The sequence below is a fragment of the Ictidomys tridecemlineatus genome, chromosome X, assembly GCF_052094955.1.
Source record: "Ictidomys tridecemlineatus isolate mIctTri1 chromosome X, mIctTri1.hap1, whole genome shotgun sequence".
Classification (NCBI taxonomy): Eukaryota; Metazoa; Chordata; class Mammalia; order Rodentia; family Sciuridae; genus Ictidomys; species Ictidomys tridecemlineatus.
Window position 1 is genome coordinate 21047614 of NC_135493.1, and position 22324 is coordinate 21069937.

The 22324-nt window shown below is 36.3% G+C and overlaps 1 protein-coding gene across 1 annotated transcript in view; it reads left to right on the forward strand.

Annotated features, from left to right (window-relative positions):
* The window catches only part of LOC120889419 (fibrous sheath-interacting protein 2-like), an 89049-nt gene that overhangs the window by 1531 nt on the left and 65194 nt on the right, over window positions 1-22324 (forward strand). Inside the window, exons 4-8 of the mRNA XM_078034212.1 lie at window positions 637-726; window positions 8611-8750; window positions 9923-10064; window positions 10736-10846; window positions 11365-11482. Coding sequence (XP_077890338.1) covers window positions 637-726; window positions 8611-8750; window positions 9923-10064; window positions 10736-10846; window positions 11365-11482 — 601 coding nt within the window. The remainder of the gene's footprint in view (window positions 1-636; window positions 727-8610; window positions 8751-9922; window positions 10065-10735; window positions 10847-11364; window positions 11483-22324) is intronic.

Here is a 22324-nt window from a genome sequence, read left to right on the forward strand (position 1 = left end):
TGCTCTTCTGTGCCCCACTGGCAGCCTGTGTCAACATCTAGTTGAGCAATGGAGGATACTTAATTTAAAATTAAATTAATTACTCAGTATTTGGGTCACGGAAAATCAGGTGACTTTTTTCCTAAAACTACTTCTTACTTGACCGTTTTCTTTAAAAACAGCAAAAGATATTTACCAAGAAGTTGAGTATGTAAAGACATGCATAATATAACACATTTATTTATGTATTTTCCCCCAAATGTAGTGCCTTTCCCCTGCATCTAAAAGTAATTTCCCATACCTGTTGGGAAAACTGGCAACAAATGGAACCCAGCAGAATACAGATTGACAGAATAAATTCTTTTGAGGGTTAAACATCATTTTACTATGTTGGTATTTAAATAACAAACTGAGTGGGAATAGCAAATTTCTGACTATGATATAAGACATTAATAAAATAATATTATTTAGATAGAAATTTCCTGCTGATAAAGGAATTATATACAGATACTGCCTTCAAAGTTGTTACCAGGGTGCATTATTATTAGACTTGATCTCAAAATTCTTACTAAAATGAATGTTCTTATTATTATCTTCTCTAGAAAGTGTTATGATTCTTACAACTTTGTGTTTATATTTTTGGTTTTGGTTTTATAGGTTATATGTTCCTTGAAAGAATTGAATAAGTACAGACAATATCTGACCACTTTAAAAATAGACTTTCAAAAAAACTATGAACGAGAGCAAGTAAGTCAAGTTCTTCAATTTGTTTACTTGGGACTTAAAATTTTTATCTAAGGTTTGGTACTACGCAGAACATTGTCTTAAAAGATTCTAACCTAAAAAATACTCTAATCAAAAACACTAAGGTAAAAAATCAAATAAAGTCACTGTAAGGAATCTACAAAAAAAACATAATGAAACGTTGTATTTTCATTTATTGAGAAAAGTATTTCTTTGTCTAAAGTGGAGCCACACTAGACTGAAATGCAATTTAACAGACTTAACCATTTGCAAAGCACAAGACGTTTACTAAGCCTAAACTTTTTTTTCTTTTTCTTTTTTTATTGGTTGTTCAAAACATTACAAAGCTCATGACATATCATCTTCCATACATTTGATTCAAGTGGGTTATGAACTCCCATTTTTTACCCCAAATACAAGTTGCAGAATCACATCGGTTACACATCCACATTTTTACATAATACCATATTAATGACTGTTGTATTCTGCTACCTTTCCTATCCCCCCTCCCCTCCCCTCCCATCTTCCCTCTCTACCCCATCTGCTGTTGTTTAATTCTCTCCCTTGTTTTTTTCCCCCTTTCCCCGCACAAACTCTTATATGTAATTTTGTGTAACAATGAGGGTCTCCTTCCATTTCCATACAGTTTCCCTTCTCTCTCCTTTTCTCCCACCCCACTCGTCTCTGTTTAATGTTAATCTTTTCCTCATGCTCTTCTTCCCTGTTCTGATCTTAGTTGCTCTCTTTATATCAAAGAAGACATTTGGAATTTGTTTTTTAAGGATTGGCTAGCTTCACTTAGCATAATCTGCTCTAATGCCATCCATTTCCCTGCAAATTCCATAATTTTGTCATTTTTTAGTGCTGAGTAATATTCCATTGTGTATAAATGCCACAGTTTTTTAATCCATTCATCTATTGAAGGGCATCTAGGTTGATTCCAAAGTCTAGCTATTGTGAATTGTGCTGCTATGATCATTGATGTGGCAATATCCCTATAGTATGCTCTTTTAAGGTCCTCAGGGAATAGACCGAGAAGGACGATAGCTGGGTCAAATGGTGGTTCCATTCCCAGCTTTCCCAGGAATCTCCATACTGCTTTCCAAACTGGCCACACCAATTTGCAGTCCCACCAGCAATGTACAAGAGTACCCCTTTCCCCACATCCTCGCCAGCACTTGTTGTTGTTTGACTTCATAATGGCTGCCAGTCTTACTGGAGTGAGATGGTATCTTAGGGTGGTTTTGATTTGCATTTCTCTAACTGCTAGAGATGGTGAGCATTTTTTCATATACTTATTGATTGACTGTATGTCCTCCTCTGAGAAGTGTCTGTTCAGGTCTTTGGCCCATTTGTTAACTGGATTATTTGTTATCTTATTGTTTAATTTTTTGAGTTCTTTGTATATTCTGGTTATTAGGGCTCTATCTGAAGTGTGAGGAGTAAAAATTTTTCAGGATGTAGGTTCCCTGTTTACCTCTCTTATTGTTTCTCTTGCTGAGAAAAAACTTTTTAGTTTAAGTCCCATTTGTTTATTCTTGCATATAACTCTTGGGCTATGGGCATCCTATTAAGGAATTTGGAGCCTGACCCCACAATATGTAGATCGAAGCCAACTTTTTCTTCTATCAGGTGCAGAGTCTCTGATTTGATATCTAGCTCCTTGATCCATTTTGAGTTAACTTTTGTGCATGGTGAGAGAAAGGGGTTCAGCTTCATTTTGTTGAGTATGGATTTCTAGTTTTCCCAACACCATTTGTTGAAGATGCTATCCTTTCTCCATTGTATGCTTTTAGCGCCTTTATCAAATATAAGAAAGTTGTAATTTTGTGGATTGGTCTCTGTGTCCTCTATTCTGTACCATTGGTCCACCTGCCTGTTTTGGTACCAGTACCATGCTGTTTTTGTTACTATTGCTCTGTAGTACAGTTTGAACTCTGGTATCGCTATACCTCCAGATTCATACTTCCTGCTTAGAATTGCTTTTGCTATTCTGGGTCTTTTGTTTTTCCATATGAATTTCATGATTGCTTTATCTATTTCTACAAGAAATGCCCTTGGGATTTTGATTGGCATTGCGTTGAACCTGTAGAGAACTTTGGGTAATATGGCCATTTTGATGATGTTGATTCTGCCTATCCATGAACAGGGTACATTTTTCCATCTTCTAAGATCTTCTTCTATCTCTCTCTTTAGGGTTCTGTAGTTTTCATTGTATAAATCTTTCACCTCTTTTGTTAGGTTGATTCCCAAGTATTTTATTTTTTTTGAGGATATTGTGAATGGGGTGGTTTTCCTCATTTCCATTTCAGAAGTTTTGTTGCTGATATACAGGAATGCCTTTGATTTATGCGTGTTGATTTTATATCCTGCCACTTTGCTGAATTCATTTATTAGTTCTAGTAGTTTCTTTGTAGACCCTTTTGGGTCTTCTAGGTATAGGATCATATCATCTGCAAATAGTGATAATTTAAGTTCTTCTTTTCCTATTTTTATGCCTTTAATTTCTTTTGTCTAATTGCTCTGGCTAGTATTTCAAGGACTAAATTGAATAGAAGTGGTGAGAGAGGGCATCCCTGTCTTGTTCCAGATTTTAGCGAGAATCCCTTCAGTTTTTCTCCATTTAGAATGATGCTAGCCTGAGGCTTAGCATATATAGCTTTTACAATGTTGAGGTAAGTTCCTGTTATCCCTAGTTTTTCTAGTGTTTTGAACATAAAAGGATGCTGTACTTTGTCGAATGCTTTTTCTGCATCTATCGAGATGATCATATGGTTCTTTAAGTCTATTGATGTGGTGAATAGTATTCATTGATTTCTGTATATTGAACCAGCCTTGCATCCCAGGGATGAATCCTACTTGATCATGGTGCACAATTTTTTTGATATGCTTTTGTATTCGATTTGCCAGTATTTTATTGAGGATTTTTGCATCTAGGTTCATTAGAGATATTGGTCTGTAGTTTTCTTTCTTTGAAGTGTCTTTGTCTGGTTTTGGGATCAGGGTGATGTTGGCCTCATAGAATGAATTTGGAAGAGCTCCTTCTTTTTCTATTTCTTGAAATAGCTTGAAAAGTATTGGTATTAATTCTTCTTTGAAGGTTTTGTAAAACTCCACTGTATACCCATCCGGTCCAGGGCTTTTCTTGGTTGGTAGTCTTTTGATGGCTTCTTCTATTTCTTCCTTTGTTATTGGTCTGTTTAAATTGTGTGTGTCTTCCTGAATTAATCTGGGCAGCTCATATGACTTAAGAAATTTATCGATGTCTTCACTGTCTTCTATTTTATTAGAATATAGGGTTTCAAAATACTTTCTAATTATCTTCTGTATTTCTGTAGTGTCTGTTGTGATATTGCCTTTTTCATCCCATATGTTAGTAATTTGAGTTTTCTCTCTTCTTCTCTTCATTAGCATGGCTAAGGGTCTGTCGATCTTATTTATTCTTTCAAAGAACTAACTTTTAGTTTTATCAATTTTTCTAATGGTTTTTTTTGTTTCAATTTCGTTGATTTCCGCTCTGATTTTAATTATTTCTTGTCTTCTGCTATATATGCTGTTGTTTTGCTCTTCCTTTTCTAGGGTTTTGAGATGTAGTGTGAGTTCGTTTATTTGATGTTTTTTTTTCTTTTTTTGAGGAATGAACTCCAGGAAATGAATTTCCCTCTTAAAACTGCTTTCATTGTGTCCCATAGATTCCGGTATATTGTGTCCGAATTGTTTATCTCTAAGAATTTTTTGATTTCCTCCTTTAGGTCTTCTGTAACCCATTGGTCATTCAGTAACATATTGTTTATTTTCCATGTGATGCTGGATTTTTCCTTTCTTCTTTTATCATTGATTTCCAGTTTCATTCCATTATGATCAGATATGGCATTATCTCCACACCTTTATATTTACTAAGAGTTGCCCTATGGCATAATATATGATCTATCTTTGAGTAAGATCCATGTGCTGCTGAGAAGAATGTGTATCCACTTGATGATGGTTGATATATTCTATATATGTCAGTTAAGTCTAGGTTATTGATTGTGTCATTGAGTTCTATAGTTTCTTTATTCACTTTTGTCTGGAGGATCTGTCTAATGGTGAGAGTGGTGTGTTGAAGTCACCCATAATTATTGTGTTGTGGTCAATTTGACTCTTGAACTTGAGGAGAGTTTATTTTATGAACGTTACTGCACCATTATTTGGTGCATATAAATTGATAAGTGTTATGTCTTGTTGGTTGATAGTTCCTTTTAACAGGATATAGTGTCCTTCTTTACCCCTTTTGATTAACTTAGGTTTGAAGTTGATTTTATTTGATATGAGTATGGCCACTCCTGCTTGCTTCTGAGGGCCATGTGAGTGGTATGGTTTTTCCCAACCTTTCACCTTCAGCCTGTGTATGTCTTTTCCTATCATATGAGTCTCCTGAAGGCAGCATATTGTTGGGTTTGTTTTTTTGATCCAGGTTGCTAGCCTGTGTCTCTTGATTGGTGAGTTTAGTCCATTAACATTTAAAGTTACAATTGAAATATGATTTGTACTTCCAGTCATGTTTATTTATTTATTTATTTTAGTTTGGCTAGTTTTTACTTTTTGGTTTTTTTCCTCCCCCTTTACTGAGATACCTCCCGCTGTTGGTTTTGGGCACTATTTTTCCATTCCTCTTCTTGTAGAATTTTGCCCAAAATGCTTTGCAGTGCTGGTTTTCTGGCTGCGAATTCCTTTAGCTTTTGTTTATCGTGAAAGATTTTAATATCATTGTCAAATCTGAATTTAATTTTGCTGGATACAGTATTCTTGGTTGGAATCCATTATTTTTCAGCGTTTGAAATACATTGTTCCAGGATCTTCTCGCTTTCAACGTCTGTGATGAAAAATCAGCCGTTAACCTAATTGGTTTACCCCTGAATGTAATCTGCCTCCTTTCCCTCATAGCTTTTAATATTCTCTCCTTGTTCTGTATGTTGGCTATCTTCATAATTATATGTCTTGGAGTTGGTCTATTACAGTTTTGGATGTTTGGGGTCCTGTAGGCTTCCAGGATTTGGCAATCCATTCCATCTTTCATCTCTGGGAAGTTTTCTAGGATTATTTCATTTAATAGGTTGTCCATTCCTTTGGTTTGAACCTCTGTGCCTTCTTCTATCCCAATGACTCTCAAATTTGTTTTTTTGATGAGATCCCATATCTCTTGGATAGATTGCTCATGAGATTTAAGCATCTTTTCAGTGTTGACTATACTCTTTTCAAGTTGATAAACTTTGTCTTCATTATCTGATGTTCTGACTTCTACTTGATCTAGTCTATTTGTAATATTCTCGTTAGCGTTTTTAATCTGGTTTATGGTTTCTTGCATTTCTAAAATTACTGTTTGGTTTTTTTTAAGATCTCTATCTCCTGATAAAGCTCGTTCTTTGCAGTTTGAATTTGTTTGTTTAGTTCGTTTTCAAAATATACTTTCAATTCTTGGACTTGCTGTCTCATGTCTTCTCTAAAATTCCATTCCATCTGAGTTAGGTATGCCTTGAGTTCTTTCCCTGTCCATGTTTCTGATTCTTCTAGGTCCTCCTGTAGATTTAAGTTGTCCTGCATTATCTGTAATCCTTTTTTCCCTTGTTTTTTCATATTGTTCACATTACTTTCCAGCTCTGTTTGACTGCTTTATAACTGCTTTCTCCTATACATTTGATTTGGTTTTGTTTATCTCTGTTGTCTCTCCTTTGTGGTGGGAGATTATGCCTATAGATGTTGGGCTTTATTGTACTTTAGGGCTGATTCATTCAATTTATAAAGGGCTTCCGGATTTTGTATGCATATAGTGATTTGTTTTTTGTTCTTATGACTTTAGGTTAGGTGCTATGCAGGTATAAGGGTTAGTATGTCTTGGCTACTTTAGAAGGTTACTCTACTGAAGGGGGATACTAACCGTCGATTGGATCAGGGTGTTGGTAGTAGCTAGGTATTTAGGAGCACTATAGACGGCCTCGAAACATTCACCTATTTGCATTTAGACAGTTACACGAAATGGAGGACGTAATGCTTGGGATGAAAGTTGGGGGAAGGGGAAGGTAGGTGCTCTTGAAAAGAAAGAAGGAGAGGGAGATAGATAGCATAGAGGAGAATGGAAAGAACAATAAAACTTAGAAGGGGAGAGAAAGAGGGGAAAAGGGAGAGAAAAAAATAAAATGAAATAAGAAATAAAATTAGGTCTTAGAGATCCATTTTCTTCTCTTCCTGTAGGCAGAGCTATGCCCTCCGGGCTGAGTTTTGCCCTCAATGTGTCAACAGCAATCCCTGTTAGGCAGTTCCTGGGAGTCTCTCAATCATGTTGGTCCAGAGCCGTTTCACTTTTATGGCCCCTCCTCCCCTTCCTCCTGCCAGTCAGCCAGGTCCTGCTCTCCGGAGGCAGTTCCCCAAGGATTTGGTTACACTTTCAGCCCCACCGAGTGCTCTATTTCCCAAAGGACTGAACACTCTCTCTGTCATTCATCTAAGCCCCAGTGCTGTGGAGCTGTGGTCTGGGAGTCAATAGTTTAATTTTTCTGGACCCCTTTGGTGGGCACACCTTCGGAATCTGGCGGCTAAGACCATTGGTGTCGCCGCTGGTGGTAATGGGAGTTGGGGGTCGAGGATCCCCTCTGCTTCCCTCAGCCCCTACAATCACAACCACTCTGCTGGAGGTAGGAGGAGTTGGGGGTCAGGAGTGCACTCTGTTTCCCTCCGCCCCTACCGTCACGCCTTCTCAGGTGGCGGTTGGGGGAGTTGGGGGTGGGGAGTCTTCTCTGCTTCCCTCAGTCACGCCCACGTCACTGGCAGTAGGGGGAGTTGGGGGTCGAGAGTCCTTTGGCCCTTACAGTCACGCCCACGGAGAGATTTTGAAGTTTCCCGGTTGTTTGTATCTGATGTGGGTGGGAGTCACACACCTGCTAAAGTAGATTCTCCTGGGAAGGAATCTCTTTGGCCGAATTTGGTGACTTCCCCTCTCTGCTATGGCGGGCCCCTGGCTCCTTGCCGGAGTGTCTGAAGGGAGGGGTGGGACTGGCTTGTCTCTGGTCTGACACAATCTCTGGTTTTAGTTCCCAGTTCACTATATCGTAAAGGCTTGGCTAGATTCCCTTCACGTCATCTCACGGGGGGGGGGGGGGGGGGGGGGGGGGGGAGCCATTTGCTGGGTGGGCAGGGCCATTAGCAGATCTGGGAGGGCGCGGGCCGTCTGCCAGGCCAGGCGGGGACCCTTCTCGCTGCGCCGGGCCGCCGGGGGCCGCCTGCAGAGCCGGGCAGCTGCGACCGCATGGCTAAGAACCTGGCGGACGGGGTGGCCGTTCGCAGAGCGAGAGCGGGGCCGCCAGAAGAGCCGGGATGGTGGGGGCTGTCTGCCGGTTGGGCGGGGACCCTTCTCGCGGAATCGCTCCGGGCCGGTGGCCACGGGATTGGACCTCTGCGCTCACGTGGGCGGCCAAGATTCACTTGTCTGGGACAAACTGTCACTTCTAATAAACTTACTAATTCCCGGCAGGTCTCCTTTTAATGGAATTTTGCTAGAAGTTCCTCAGTAGGTAGAATGTAGCTGTTTTAATGGGTCTTTCTGATCCCATTAATGTGGAGATATTGAGAGTGCTGCTTCCTCGCTGGCTGCCATGTTGGATCTCCTAAGCCTAAAATTTTTAGAAAATATGTCAAAGGATAGGTTTACTTCTGACAAACATAAAAGCTTTTGGGCTGGGGATGTGGCTCAAGCGGTAGCACGCTCCCCTGGCATGTGTGCGGCCCGAGTTTGATCCTCAGCACCACATACAAACAAAGATATTGTGTCTGCTGAAAACTAAAAAATAAATATTAAAATTCTCTCTCTCTCTCTTTAATAAAAAAAATAAAATCTTTAATACTTTTTGCTTTCAGAAAATGATTGAAAAGCAAGTAAATGATTTGCAAGAAAACAAGGGAGTCTATGATAATTGTGATGCTACCCGTTTCCAACAATGGCTATTACAGGGAAGCTCACAAACAACTCCAGACCAAGACTTGTTAATAAAACGCAGGTATGATCAAAGTTAATGCACATTTCATGGACACATGTGGATCCCAAAAAGCTATAAAATACTAGAAAGACTTGACTACAGAATGAACAAAAGTTTAACACTGTTCAACCCACCAATAGTTTTTGTTGTGGAGAGAAGAGAAAGAACAAGAGGTAGAGGGATTGGGAACATTGGTACCACAGCTCAGGGGACAGTTTCTACCTAACAAAGTTGAGCCAGTAGGAACCCAAGAGGTAAATCAAACTGATATTCGAAGAAGAAATCCAAAGTACTAATCCTTGATCTTGTAAAATCAAGCCATACTAGCAAAGGGAGAGAGAATGTGTCCTTAGCACATATTTCAAACATAAATTTAAAGAAATGAGTGCAATATATAGCATTCTATAACAAACTATATGCTCTTTTAGCTACTGCCACACACACTCAATGTTGCCATTGAGGCAGAGCTTCAGGAGGTAAAAGATGAGTTAAGCAGTTTTTTTCCTTTTATCAGAGTAAAGACCAGTCTCCTAATCACTCGGCTCTTATATTGCATGAATTCACCTCATGATATGCTAGAATATATACTAATCCACCAGTGTCCCAAGTGACAGTCTACAGACCTCTCTGTAAGTGATAGGTTGTACAGGGACCTGGGGAGTCACAGAAAGGCCAATGCCCACTTAAATTTCAAGGAAATTCAAATGTGGTTTTCCAAAGTCAATTTTTTAAAATATGTTTTTAGTTGTCAATGGAATTTTATTTATTGATATGTGGTGCTGAGACTTGAACCCAGAGCAACACACATGCTAGGCAAGTGCTCTGCCTCTAAGCCACAACTCCAGCCCCCACCAAAGTCAATCTTTTGGTTGATTTTGGCCATCTTTGGACAGTCATGTACCCCAAACCACTGAGTTCTAAATATTTTTTGTAAAATTTTAATCACACTGTTCCATATTTTGCCATTGTTCCAGGCATAGGAACAGAAAATTGCATAACAGAATGGTAAAACAAGTATATCATGATGAGTTGGTGGATTAGGCCAGCTTAAAAGTCCCTGGATAACTCTCAATTCCCTGTAGTTCAGTAAATAAAAAGCAACAAAACTGGTGATTTGGAAATATTAAAGTAGAAAATGCCATCATGAAGGAAATCATCAACTTATTTTCACTTATATTTGTACTTTTACTTAGATATTTACATATGATTAGTAGAGAATTAGACAAGAATGAAAACACAACAGAAAGGCAAAGTGCACTTCAGATGAAGGAAGAAGAAAGACGACATCAGGAACATCTAAGAAGGAAACTTAACTTACATAAACAAATTGAAGAGGTAAGGAATGCCAAATTTTAAATATCAGGGTGAAAATTGAGTATGGTTGTTTTATATGTAACCATGTTTAGTATTCTCACCTGAAGTTATTTCAGGTTTGAAAAATAAACCCCTGTAAATCTTTTATCCCTGTTATAATAAACAAGTTTTAATTCAAATAGATTTATACCACAAATTACAGGTCCCTTATATTATAGTCACACAGTCAGACTTTATCTGTTCTTTTAAATTTGAGCCTAGTGAAAAATAATCATGGCTGCATTCTCCTTCTGCAAATTTAGACAAAGCTATTATTTGTTTAGTTTTTCCATCAAAATATATTTAAGAGCAACAGATAACATATAATATACCCTGAGTCCAAAAGAGAAAACCCTCTTGCCAGTAGCCTTTTAGAACTATCTTTGGAACCACATTTCTCCTTGAATTAAACATATGATAACAAAATAATTTCTTTCCTTTTGCCATTCCATTGCATCCACCAACACATTCCCAATGAAAGAAAATGAAACAAGCCAATTCTAAATGCAGAGTGAGATTTTCATTATGGTTGGCTCAATTTCAATTAGGCTGTGGATTTGCCCTATTTTGCTTATTGATGGAAGATATACAAAATACTTTTTAAAAATGTTTCAGAGAATCCATGCTGACTACGGTAACATTGTGTTTCTTAGGAATGGAAAACAAAAGAAATGTTTCTTCTGACAAAAATCAGAGAAGAAGTAAAAAGAGAAGCAAAAGTTGAAGAACAACGTCGGAAAATCAAACAAGAGATTGACCGGAAGGTAGTGAGCTTTTACCAAAGACTTGGGCAGTTTGAGGAAAGGCTTTTGCCATTTTTTAAATATTACAGTGCTGTTACAAGTGGCCTAGACTGGAGAGATCCAGTTTGGCCTAAACCTGTACATCAAGGGCTTGTCTGAAGTGTGAACAACCTTGAAAAATCAGACAATTAGTTAAATTATTAATTAATTAGTTAATCATTAATTATTAATAAAATATTAAAATATATTTTTCTTGAGCTGGAGATGTGACTCAATGGTAGAACACTTGCCTAGCATACATAGGCTCTGGGTTTTATACACAGTATTACAAATTTTTTTTTCTTCATGCTGGGCCACAACAGGAAATTACTGCTTTACTACCTTTGTAGTTTTGTACTCATTGTAACTTTATAAATTTTCAGACATGAATGAAGATTCACTTCAAATACACTATAACATTTGAAGTATGTTTTTTAATTTCTAATGACAAGTTGATATTAACAATTTAAAATGTATTAAATATATTTTTAATATTTTAGAAACAAGCTCTTCTAGAGAAAAAAATTGCCTATCATTATCAAAAAGGGCAAAGAAATGGGCATAAAGCAAGTGAATCACAAGAAAATATCCTTGAAAACAAAAGACAAGATGAAACAGGTAAGAGAGAAAAAAGAACTAAGTAGAAGAGGCATTTGTGTATATTAAATATTGGTATTTTTAGAAAACCCTTCTCTACTTATATGGTGAAAACAAAGACTCTTGCAAAAGTTAAATCCTAGAAGTTCTCAGTACCTGTCTCAGGCACTGTGTAAGGCACTTCCCAGTTACAACTCCAATTGTAAAGAGTACACATACACATGTATATAAAATAAACATTGAAACAGATCAATTGTTCTTATAAAGTGACTAAATAGACAATAGTGCTATACACCTGGTTTTAAAAGGAGCCAATAAGATCAAACAGCCAATAAGAGGAAACAGAGAGCTACAGAGAGAGAGAAATAAGTTAAAAAGGAAGAGCCAGTAAGGAGTAAAAAAAAAAAAAAGTATAACAAAAGGAACCAGTTACAGAAAAAAAATTACAAAAAAATAAGACTAAGTAAAGGAGACAAAAAAGAGAAATATAAAATAATGGTAAATCAGTAAGAAAAATCATACTTAATCTAACAGAGAGAGCAAGCTAGTAAGAAAAAAGAAAATTTTAAAAGAGATATAAAAGAAAAAAATAAGCAGGAAACAGAAAAAGTAACAACAACAAGTTAGAAAGGAGGAGAAAGAAAGATGGTACAAAAAGAAAGGATGAAATGGTGACCAGGAGGAGGAAAGAGTCAAAGAAATTGTACAGAAGAAGACAGCTGGAGAATAAAATGAAACAAGTAAGAGACAGAAAGAAATGGGGAAAGATGAGGAGGAAAAAAACAGGCAAAGAAAGGAGAAAGAAAATGCAAGAAAGGGAGCAAAAAAGACAAGCACTTTAATCTCAGCTACTCAGGTGGCTAAGGCTGGAGAACTGCAAATTCAAAGCCAATCTCAGCAACTTAGCAAGTCCATGACTCAGAATAAAAATATATCAGTGAAGTAGATAAAGGAGGAATAAGGGAAGAGAAAAAGGATGGGATAGGGAAAGAAATGGGAATGAATCTGGCCTCTCTTATGTACGTATATGAATACACCACAGTGAATCTCACCATCTTGTACATCCATTTTTAAAATTAGAAGACATTAATTTATTTATTTTTTTTAAAGAGTGAGAGAGGAGAGAGAGAGAGAGAGAGAGAGAGAATTTTTAATATTTATTTTTTGGTTCTCGGCGGACACAACATCTTTGTTGGTATGTGGTGCTGAGGATCGAACCCGGGCCGCACGCATGCCAGGCGAGCGCGCTACCGCTTGAGCCACATCCCCAGCCCCAGAAGACATTAATTTAAAAAAAAAACCTAAGTAAACAGAAGATCAGTAAAGTAGAAGGAAGGGAATAAGCAGAGGTAGAAAGGGAGGGAAAGGGGAAGTACTGGGGACTGAATTAGAACAAATTATATTTCATGCTTTTATGAGTATGTAAAAATGAATACTAATGTATAACTAAAAAGAACCAATAAAAAGAAGAAAAAAGTAGTACTAAGAATGTATCTCACTGGTGAAGTACCCCTGCATTCAATTCCCATTATCACAAAAAAAGATAGATGGGTAGATAGAGAACACAGACTTTAAAAGGGAAAAGCAGACACCAGTAAGAAAACACAAAACAATGAAGGTAGACTAAATCAAAGTAAAGGATACAATAGGAAGAGAATAGGTGAAAAAGAAGGAAGAAAAATAAAAAGGAGGCAGAAAGAAAATGATACATAGATGTAAAATATATAAATATAAAAAGAAAGTTAAGTAAAAAGAGAGAAATTAAAAAACAAAACAGAAATTTATAATAACTCAGTAAGAAAAGTACAATATAGAAAAAGATTTTAAAAGGAGATAGCAATACTAAATGATAAATGATATAAACAGACCCTTAAAAGGGAACAGCCAGTAAGAAAGATGTTGAAGGAAAGTATAGAAAGAAATCGTGGAATAAAGAAAGACAAAGAAGGTGGAGGAAGAGAAAAAGAGAGAAATAAAGGGACCAGAGAAAGACAGCAAGTAAGATAAGGTTAAAAAAAAAAAAAGGGGAAGGTGGGCTGGGATTGTGGCTCAGCATAGAGTGCTTGCCTTGCATGTGTGAGGCCCTGGGTTTGAGCCTCAAAACCACATGAAAATAAATAAATAAAATAAAATATATTGTGTTCAATTACAACTAAAAAATAAATATTTTTTTAAAAAGAGAGAAAGCAGGGGCTGGGGCTGGGGTCAGTGGCAGAGCACTTGCCTAGCATGTGTGAGGCACTGGTTCAATCCTCAGCACCACATAGAAATAAATAAATAAATAAATAAACACATCTATCTATCTGCCACTAAAAATACTTTTTTAAAAAAAGAGGAAGCATTAAAAAGGACAAAAATAAGCAGGGGAGAGTTAAAATAAGAAATAGAAGAGGGAAATATAAATTCTCAAAGAGAAGCCTGTAAAAATAAATAAAGGAAGGTTGAGGGGAGGAAGGAAGAAAGTGAGGAAAGAAAAGAGTGAATGAAAAGAGGAAGAAAAATGTTAAGAAAGAGGGGGAAGGAAAGGCAGAGAAAGGAAAAAAGTTTAAAAAGAATGAGATAGTAGGAAAAGAGTAAAATAAAAAGGGATAGGGCTTAACAGGGAGACTTTTATAATAAAAGAAATTTTAAAAGAGAAGTCTATAAAATGTAAGTAAAAACGTAGGAAGGGATAAAGGAGGGAGGAAGAGAAGGAAAAGATGAAAGGTGAAAAGGAAGAAGGAGGGGTTTAGGGGGAGGAGAAGGAAAAGATGGAGGAAGGAAGGGAAGAAAATAAGGGAGACAAGAAAAACTGTAAGAAACACTTTGAAAGAAAGAGGTGGGGTAAAAGTCATAGATAAACGCATAAACAAGAAAAAGAAGAAAGGGAAATTTTAAAAGGATGATCCAATAGGAAAAAGGAGAATGAAAAACAAGAGGAAGTGTAATCGTGGGAGATATGTTTGAAACAAGGAGCCATTAAGAAATTTAAGTGCAGTTAGGGAAGGAAGGGTCTTTTTAAAAAGGGATTTCCATTTTTATAAAAAGACAAAATAGTCATAAAAATCAGACAGGTGGGTCTGATTAAAAAACTGTAAACCAGAAATTAAACACAGTACAAAGCAAGATAGCAGGAGGGAGAGAATTAGAAACAGAGAAGGAAAGGGGGGAGAGGCTTAAGAAAATAATCCAGCATAAAGTGAGTTTAAAAAAAAAAAGGAAGGAGAGAGGAGGGGAGGGAACCAGAAAAGAAGGTAGGAAGGATAGGGAGGGAAGAAAATAAGCAAATAAAAGAGAAAGTAAAAACACATAGACAAATAAAACAAGGAAGAAAAATTGGGGGAACAGAGAAAACAAAACAAAGAAGTTTAAAAGGGATGGGACACTAGGAAAAGAGCAAAGTAAGTGAGACAAAGGGATAGAGAAATTGAAAAGGAGGAGCCAGTGAGAAGATCAAGTACAATATAGGTAACGATATTTTGAAAAGACATTTAAAAAGAGAGCTACTGGGGACAAATGTCATGGAAATCTAAAGGATATCAGTAGAGGAAAGGGACCAAGGGATAAGAGGAGGGAAGGTAGGGGGCAAGTGCTGGATGGGGAGTGATATTGGCAGGATTATATTGTTACACTGTATGCATGTATGAATATGTAACAATAAATCCCATCATTATGTACAACTTTAATGCACCAATAAAAATGTGGGGAAAAAAGTGTTAAATAGAAATAGAAATGATTGATAGCTAGTTAGATAGGTAGGTATGTATGTACATAAGACTAAAAAGGAAGAGCCAGTAAGAAATAGCACAGAAAAAGATAGAGTAAAGGTAAAAGAGAAAAAAAAAAACTTGAAGAGAACAAGCAAGAAAACTAAGAACAACATGGGGTGGGTAAAAAGTAAAACCATAAAACGTAGCAAAGATAGATTATTTAATAGTTAAATAAACAGGCTGATGTAGGTAGGACTCTGAAAAGAAGCCAGTAAAAAAGACAATACTGGGGCTGGGGATGTGGCTCAAGCGGTAGCGCGCTCTCCTGGCATGCGTGCGGCCCCGGGTTCCATCCTCAGCACCACATACCAACAGAGATGTGTGTCTGCCGAAAACTAAAAAATAAATATTAACATTCTCTCTCTCTCTCTCTCTCTCTCTCTCTCTCTCTCTCTCTCTCTCTCTCTCTCTCTCTTTAAAAAAAAGACAATACAAAAACAAGAAAGATACAGGAAAAAAAGAAAAGATCTGTAAAGCAGGAGTCAGTTAGATGAGAGTTTAAAAAGAAAAGGTAGGGAAAGGAAGAGGACAGACTAAAGGGAGAATGATAGGAAGGAAAAAATAAAGAGATGGAAAGGAAGAAAATAAGTAAAAGTAGATTTGATTTGGGGTGGGTGGAGAAATGCAAGGAGGCAGGCAAGAGAAAGAACATCAAGAGACTACAGAAAGGGAAACAGGGAAGGAAGGAAAAGATGAGAAAAAAGATTAAAAGTGTAAAAGGGATGAGTATCTAGGTTAAGTTTGAAAATAGAGAATCTGAGAGTGAAAGAGAAAATGTTTGGAAAAAAAGAAGAAAATTACCTAGAATTATGGATAACAACAATAGATTTTTTAAAAAGAAAATTCAGTGAAAATAAATGCAGTGAAATGAAGATGACAGGCAGAAATAAGTTAAATAGAATAAACTTTTAAAAAGTGAATCCACAAATACAGTACAAAAAAGAGTTAAATAGAAGGAAAGAAAAGTTTAAGAAGAACCAGTAAAAAGAATGTAGGAGAAGAAGAAAAAGAGGAGGAGAGGAGGGGTAAAGGAGTGTAAAGAAACAGATGGGACAAGGATGAATAAAGAAGAAAGGGGAGGAAAGATAGAAGGTAGGCAGAAAAAAGAAGTGAAAGAGGAGCAACAAAAATAAAAAAGGAGGAAAGAAAGAAAAGAGAGAGAGAAAGAAGTGTAAAAATAGAAAAGCTGATGGGACACAGTGGTGCACACCCATAATCCCAGTAACGAGGAGACTGAGGCAGAAGGATCCCAAGTTGAGGGCAGCCTCAGCAACTTAGGGAGGTCCTTAGCAACTTAGTGATATCCTATCTAAAAAAAGAAAAATAAAGATAGATTGGTAGGTAACCATGTAGATAGATCAGATGATGAATAGGAAAAACTAGTAGTTAAAAAAAAAACCTACTGTGCAAGAAGAAAGAGAAGAGGGAAAAAAGTAAAAGAAGGAGAGAGCGTTAAAGTAAACCAGAGCTAGACAGTAGTTAAAACAGTAAAACATTTGATTCAGGGCTACAGAGACATAGGGGAAAAGAAACCACATATTAGAACTTGGGTCAACTTCAAATAAAGCATGGGCTAGTGAAAATTGATAGCCAGTGGAGCAGAGTGGGTATCTGTGGATACAGAATTGATAAGAGAAAACACCAGGGGTAAAGGGGATTGTTGCTAAACCAACCTAACAGGATTCTTGCTAAAGACAGGCCAGGGTGATCAGATATCATCTGGAAGGGTGGTAGAGGATGAGGAACCAGACTGGATACTAAGGGTGATCAGATATGGAGTATGTAAAGTTCTGACTAAACTGGTTTAGCAGGGTTCTTTGGTAATACTGGATTTTACAAGGAAGTGCAAGATGGGCCCAACAGAAGGTTCAAGAACCTAACTCAAGTTTGGTCCATAAGAATCTTTGCCAGTAAAGAGAGAAGTAAGGGAGGTAGGTAACTTTAATAAAGAATGAGTCATTAGGATTAGGTAAAAGAAAAACTGAAGCATTTGTGTATGAGAGGAATTTGAAAAGAAGAAACAGAAAGAAAATCAAGTACAATTCTAGAGGGAGATTTAAAGGATACAAGTCATTAAATAAGAAAAATAAGAGAGATAATTCATGATTTTTATGTTTTTAGAATAATTTGTTATTAAAAATTTTTAATTATAAGTGAGAAGTAAATTCTATAGGAATCCAAAAATAATAATTTTATGGAAAGAAAGGTGGAAAAAGCTTCATAATGTCAAAAATTATGAACTATGGTTAATAAACATATTCTGATAACCATATTCAAGGAAACAGCTATTTCTGCTCTCAAAACTAATAGTTAAAATTATCATTTGAAGAAACAAAGCATGCAGAAAAAAAAGTGAAGGGAAAATAATTAAAGATGTGTGACATGATGATAAATAGATTGGGTCATTTTTTCTGGCAATTGTAATATTTGTGGTTATTGTAAGTTTTTTAAAAAATTGTAATTTGTGATTTCTTTTCTCATTCTAAATATCTAAATAAATTAATAGGACCAGAGACTTAGCTCAGTGGTAAAGTACCCCTGAGTACCAAAAATAAAAGCAAGAGGGGGAGTTATAGAAGACACACAGAAATAAAGAGTTTGGAGAAGTAAGTGGGAAAATATACAGGGAGAAAGGAGGGAGAGAAATGAAGGCAAGATGTGGGTCACTCTGGGAGGCAGGAAATTCAAAGGAAGGAGGCAAGCATGCCAAGCTGGCAAAGAACAGAAGAGAGAGAGAGAGTTATTTATACTCAGACACAAGAAATAGAAGAGGAGAGTTCAGAAATTAGGAAGGAAGGAATACAACAAGTTTAAAAGTAGACTTATGTACAGCTGAAGAAGGGAAAAAGAGAAATGAGAAGGAGATCGATTTTTTAAATTCATTAAAATGAGTGCTTGACAGGCAAGTGTTTGGAAGTTACATATATAGGAAGATAAAAGAAGTCAGAAACAGACAATTTTATAAAAATGGAACTAGAGTGAAGGGAAGAAAAAGTTTAAAAAGAGGAGACAGCAGAAAAGAGTAGAACAGAGGAAGGCAGGGAGGATGGGAGGAAAGGAGAAAGAAGTTAGTTAATGGAGAAATCAAGAGGAAAGAATTACATAAAAAAGGAGGTGAGAGTGAAGAGGAGCTAGCCAGAAAATCAGGAACTATTTTTGGGGAGATGGGGGTAGAATTTTAAAAAGTGGAAATCAGTACCCAAAAAAAGAACAAAATATAGAAATATGACTGTTAGCTAGACATCTAGCTAGGTAAGTAGGAAGGTAGACAGGAGACTGATCTTTAAAAGTAGAAAACAGTAAAATAGGCAGTACTAAAATAGGGAATAATAGAAGAGAAAAATGAAGCGCCAATAAAAAACAGACTAAAAGGAAGAGGGAAAGAAAAAAAGAGGAGGAGAGAAAAGAGATTTTTTTTAAATGATGAACCTAGGGAAAATAATAAAATAACAAGAGAGCGAATGTGAGAGAAAAATCAATCATCAACTGAGAGACGAATACATACATAAATGGAAAAATATGGCCAATAGTACTTTTTTTTTGGTACTAGAGATTGAACCCAGGGGCACTTAACCATTAAGCCACATCCTCGGCCCTTTTTATATTTTATTTTGAGACAAGGTCTCTCTAACTTGCTTGGAGCCTTGCTAAATTGCTGAGGCTGGCTTTGTACTTGTGACCCTCCTGTCTCAGACTCCCCGGCTGCTGGGATTAAAGGCATGTGCCACCAGGCCCACCAGATATTACTGTTTTTTTTATATTAAATTCACCATTTTATTGAACACTTAACAATGGGTCAAGCATTATACTAGATGATTTTCATACATTATCAGTAATCCTAATGGCAATCCTGTAAGATAAGATTGATGTTAATATTTTCCAGGCAATAAAATTGGCTAAGTGACCTACTTTGTAAGAAGCAGGGCTGGGACTGGGTGCTATCCAACCATCAAGATATTACTGATATTTAAGAGGAGCATCCAGTAAAAAAGATGGGACAAAAATACAGAAGGGAACAACAAAATATTATAAAATACACAATATAAAGAGAGCAAAAGAAATAAAGAGGTAAGGAAGGAACAGATGAATGAACAAAGGAGAGTTTATAAAAGATGAATTAGTAGAAAAAAGAGTTAAAGTATGAGAGGAAATGTGAGTGAACGGGAAGTAAGAAAAGAGTCAAGTACAATTGAGTGGAGGGGCAGATTTTAAAAGCAGGAGTCATAAAACAATAAACAGAAAGATGTTTGATAACTACATAGACACATAGATAGGCTGGCAGGAAGGTAAGTGGGTAGGTAAATAGAGGATATAAAGAAAGAAAATAAAGAACATAAAAGATTCCAGTAAAAGAATATATGAATCAGAATCAGAGAAACATAGAAAGGGAAGGAAAAAAAAAACTTTTAAAGAGAAGCCAATAAAAAATATCAGAAATAATGGAGAGAAAGAGAGCAAAGAGGGAAAGAAAGAGGAAAGATAGAGAAAGAAAAGATGGACAATAAGAAGGAGAAATGAAAGAAATGAGAAAAGTAAGGAAATAATGAAGGGGTGCAAAAGAAAACAGAAAAGTAAGCAGGCATACAAGCAGAGAAAGAAAAGGGGAAGTGAAAGACAGCAAAAGAAATCAAGATCATCGTAATGTTTTGAGCAACTAATAAAAAATAAAAAATGGAGAAAAAACAGAAAGGAAGGGAGGAAGTAAAGAAGAGAAACAATGAAAAGAAGGAGGAAAAGCATAGGAAAAAGGAAGGGAGAAAGAAAATGTACGGAAAGGTCTCCAAGGAAAAAGAAGAGAAGATTCTGTAAGAAAAAGAGAATGTAAGTATGAGACATAGAAAAAATGTTGAAAAGGAGAGATAGTGAGAAAAATAAGTATGATCATGAACAGCAGAAAGAGACCTCAAAAGAAGAAATCAACTAACAAATATGTTAAAATAAGAATAGATGATACATAGGTGATAAACATAGATAAATGGACATTAAAAGTAGGGGGGAAAGGCAGTGGGAAAAGAAAGAAATGGAGTTACAAAATACAGGGAGAAAGAAAGAAAAGATTTTAAAGAAGAGACAGCGGACCGGAGGGGTCTAAAATATAGGCAAGGATAGAAAAAGAAGGAAAGAAATAAGTTTTAAAGGAATAAGTTGGTTGGGAAAAAGAGCAATATAAAAGAAGAATGTGAAAGAGGAGTTTGAAAAGGAGGAGCTAGTAAGAAAAGTAAATTGTAGAGGACAGGGAGAGAAAGAGATCTTAAAAGAAGTTATCAGTTAAAGATAAAATAAAATATAGATAGGTGGACAAATGACATATAGGTAAGTTCATAAATAGGCAGGAAGAACCAGAAAGCTAGTTTAAAAAGCAGTATTAACAGGATAAAAAGAGAATGTTAAGAAAAATGTTTAGCAGGCATCAGATTTAAAAAAAAAACAAGCATAGGAAAAAAGAAGAAGAAAGAAGGACAAGCATGTAAGCACACAAAGACAGAAAGTAAGAGAAAATTTTTAAAAGACTGAAAACAAAATATAAAAAGGTAATGAGAATAGAAAAAAGGAAGGAGGGAAGGAAAGCAGGCAGGGAGAAGGAGTGAAAAAAGAAAAGGAAGGAGACAGGTAAAGAAAATTTATAAATGAATGTCTAGAAAAAACAGTAAAATAATAGAATGGAGGGAGCTGGGGTTGTGGCTCAGTGGTACAGCGTTTACCTAGCATGTGTGAGGCACTGGGTTTGATCCTCAGCACCACATAAAAATAAAATAAAGGTCATCAACAGCTAAAAATATTTATAATAATAATAATAATAATAATAATAAAATGGAAATGAGACAGTTCTGAATTTAAAAGGAGAAACTAGTAATAAAAATCAAGTATAATTGTAGAAGGGAAAGAGGTCTGAAAAGTCAGATTAATATAGATTAAAATAAATATAGATGAATGAAAGCTAAGTAGTACAGGGATGGATGAATGGATAAATTGGTGTGTGATATGATAGGAAGGTAATTATTTCAAAAAGGAGAATCCAGTAGTAAAACAGAGTGAAAATATAGAAAGTGAAAAAGACCATTAAACACATCCAGTATGAAAAAACATAAAAGAAGGAGGGAAAGAAGGATTGAATAAAGGTAGGCAGAGGAGAGAAAAGGAAAGTTTGTAAAGGATGAGTCAACAAAGACAAGATTAATTCAAGGACAAGATGATATATAATGATCAGAGGTAAGAAACAGTAGGACAATCAAGTACAACCAAATAAAGGGGGAAATTTTAAAAAATATTTTCTTAGTTGTCAATAAATCTTCATTTAATTATATGTGGTGCTGAGGATTGAACCCAGGGCCTCTCACATTCTAGAGAAGCACTCTACCACTAAGGTACAACCCCAGCCCAAGAGGGAAGATTTTTTAAGTAAGAGTGAGAGAAAAGTAGTAAAATAAAGACTGAAAGATAGATGATCGACTACTAAATAGACAGGTAGGTAGATGATTGGTTGAACATAAAAACAAGAAGCCAGTAAAAAAGAATGTAGATTGTACAAAAATGTAGATATGGGAAATAGAAAGGAAAACAGAGGGTAGAAAAGATATTTAAAAAGAGGAACTAGTAAAGGGTATAAAATGGGAAGAAGGAAGGAAGGAGACAGAAATGGAAGGAAAGAAAATTAGTAAGTAATGAAGAAAGGCAGGTGGGAAGGAGGGTGGCAAGGTGAGAGATGGAGAAAAGAAAGGACAGTCAGAAGGAAAGACGAGTCAGGCTCAGTGGCACACACCATTAATCCTAGTAACTCAGGAGGATGAGTCAGAAAAATCTCAAATTCAGGGTCAGCCTGGGCAACTTAGTGAGACCTTGTCTCAAAATAAAAAATAAAAAGGGTTGGGGATTTAGCTCAGTAGTAGAGCAGCCCTAAATTCAATCCCCAGTACTTCAAAAAGAAAGAAGGAAATAAGAGGTATATGGAAGTTAATGCAAAATAAGAGGAGAGGGAAGAAATAAAGAAAGGGGGGAAAGGGGAGAGGGAATTTCATCAAAATAGAAAGATCAGTAGAGTACAGGAAGGGGACTGAGGGAGAGGAAAGAAGGATGGGAAAATGGAAGAAAAGTGTGATAAATCTGACTGAAATTT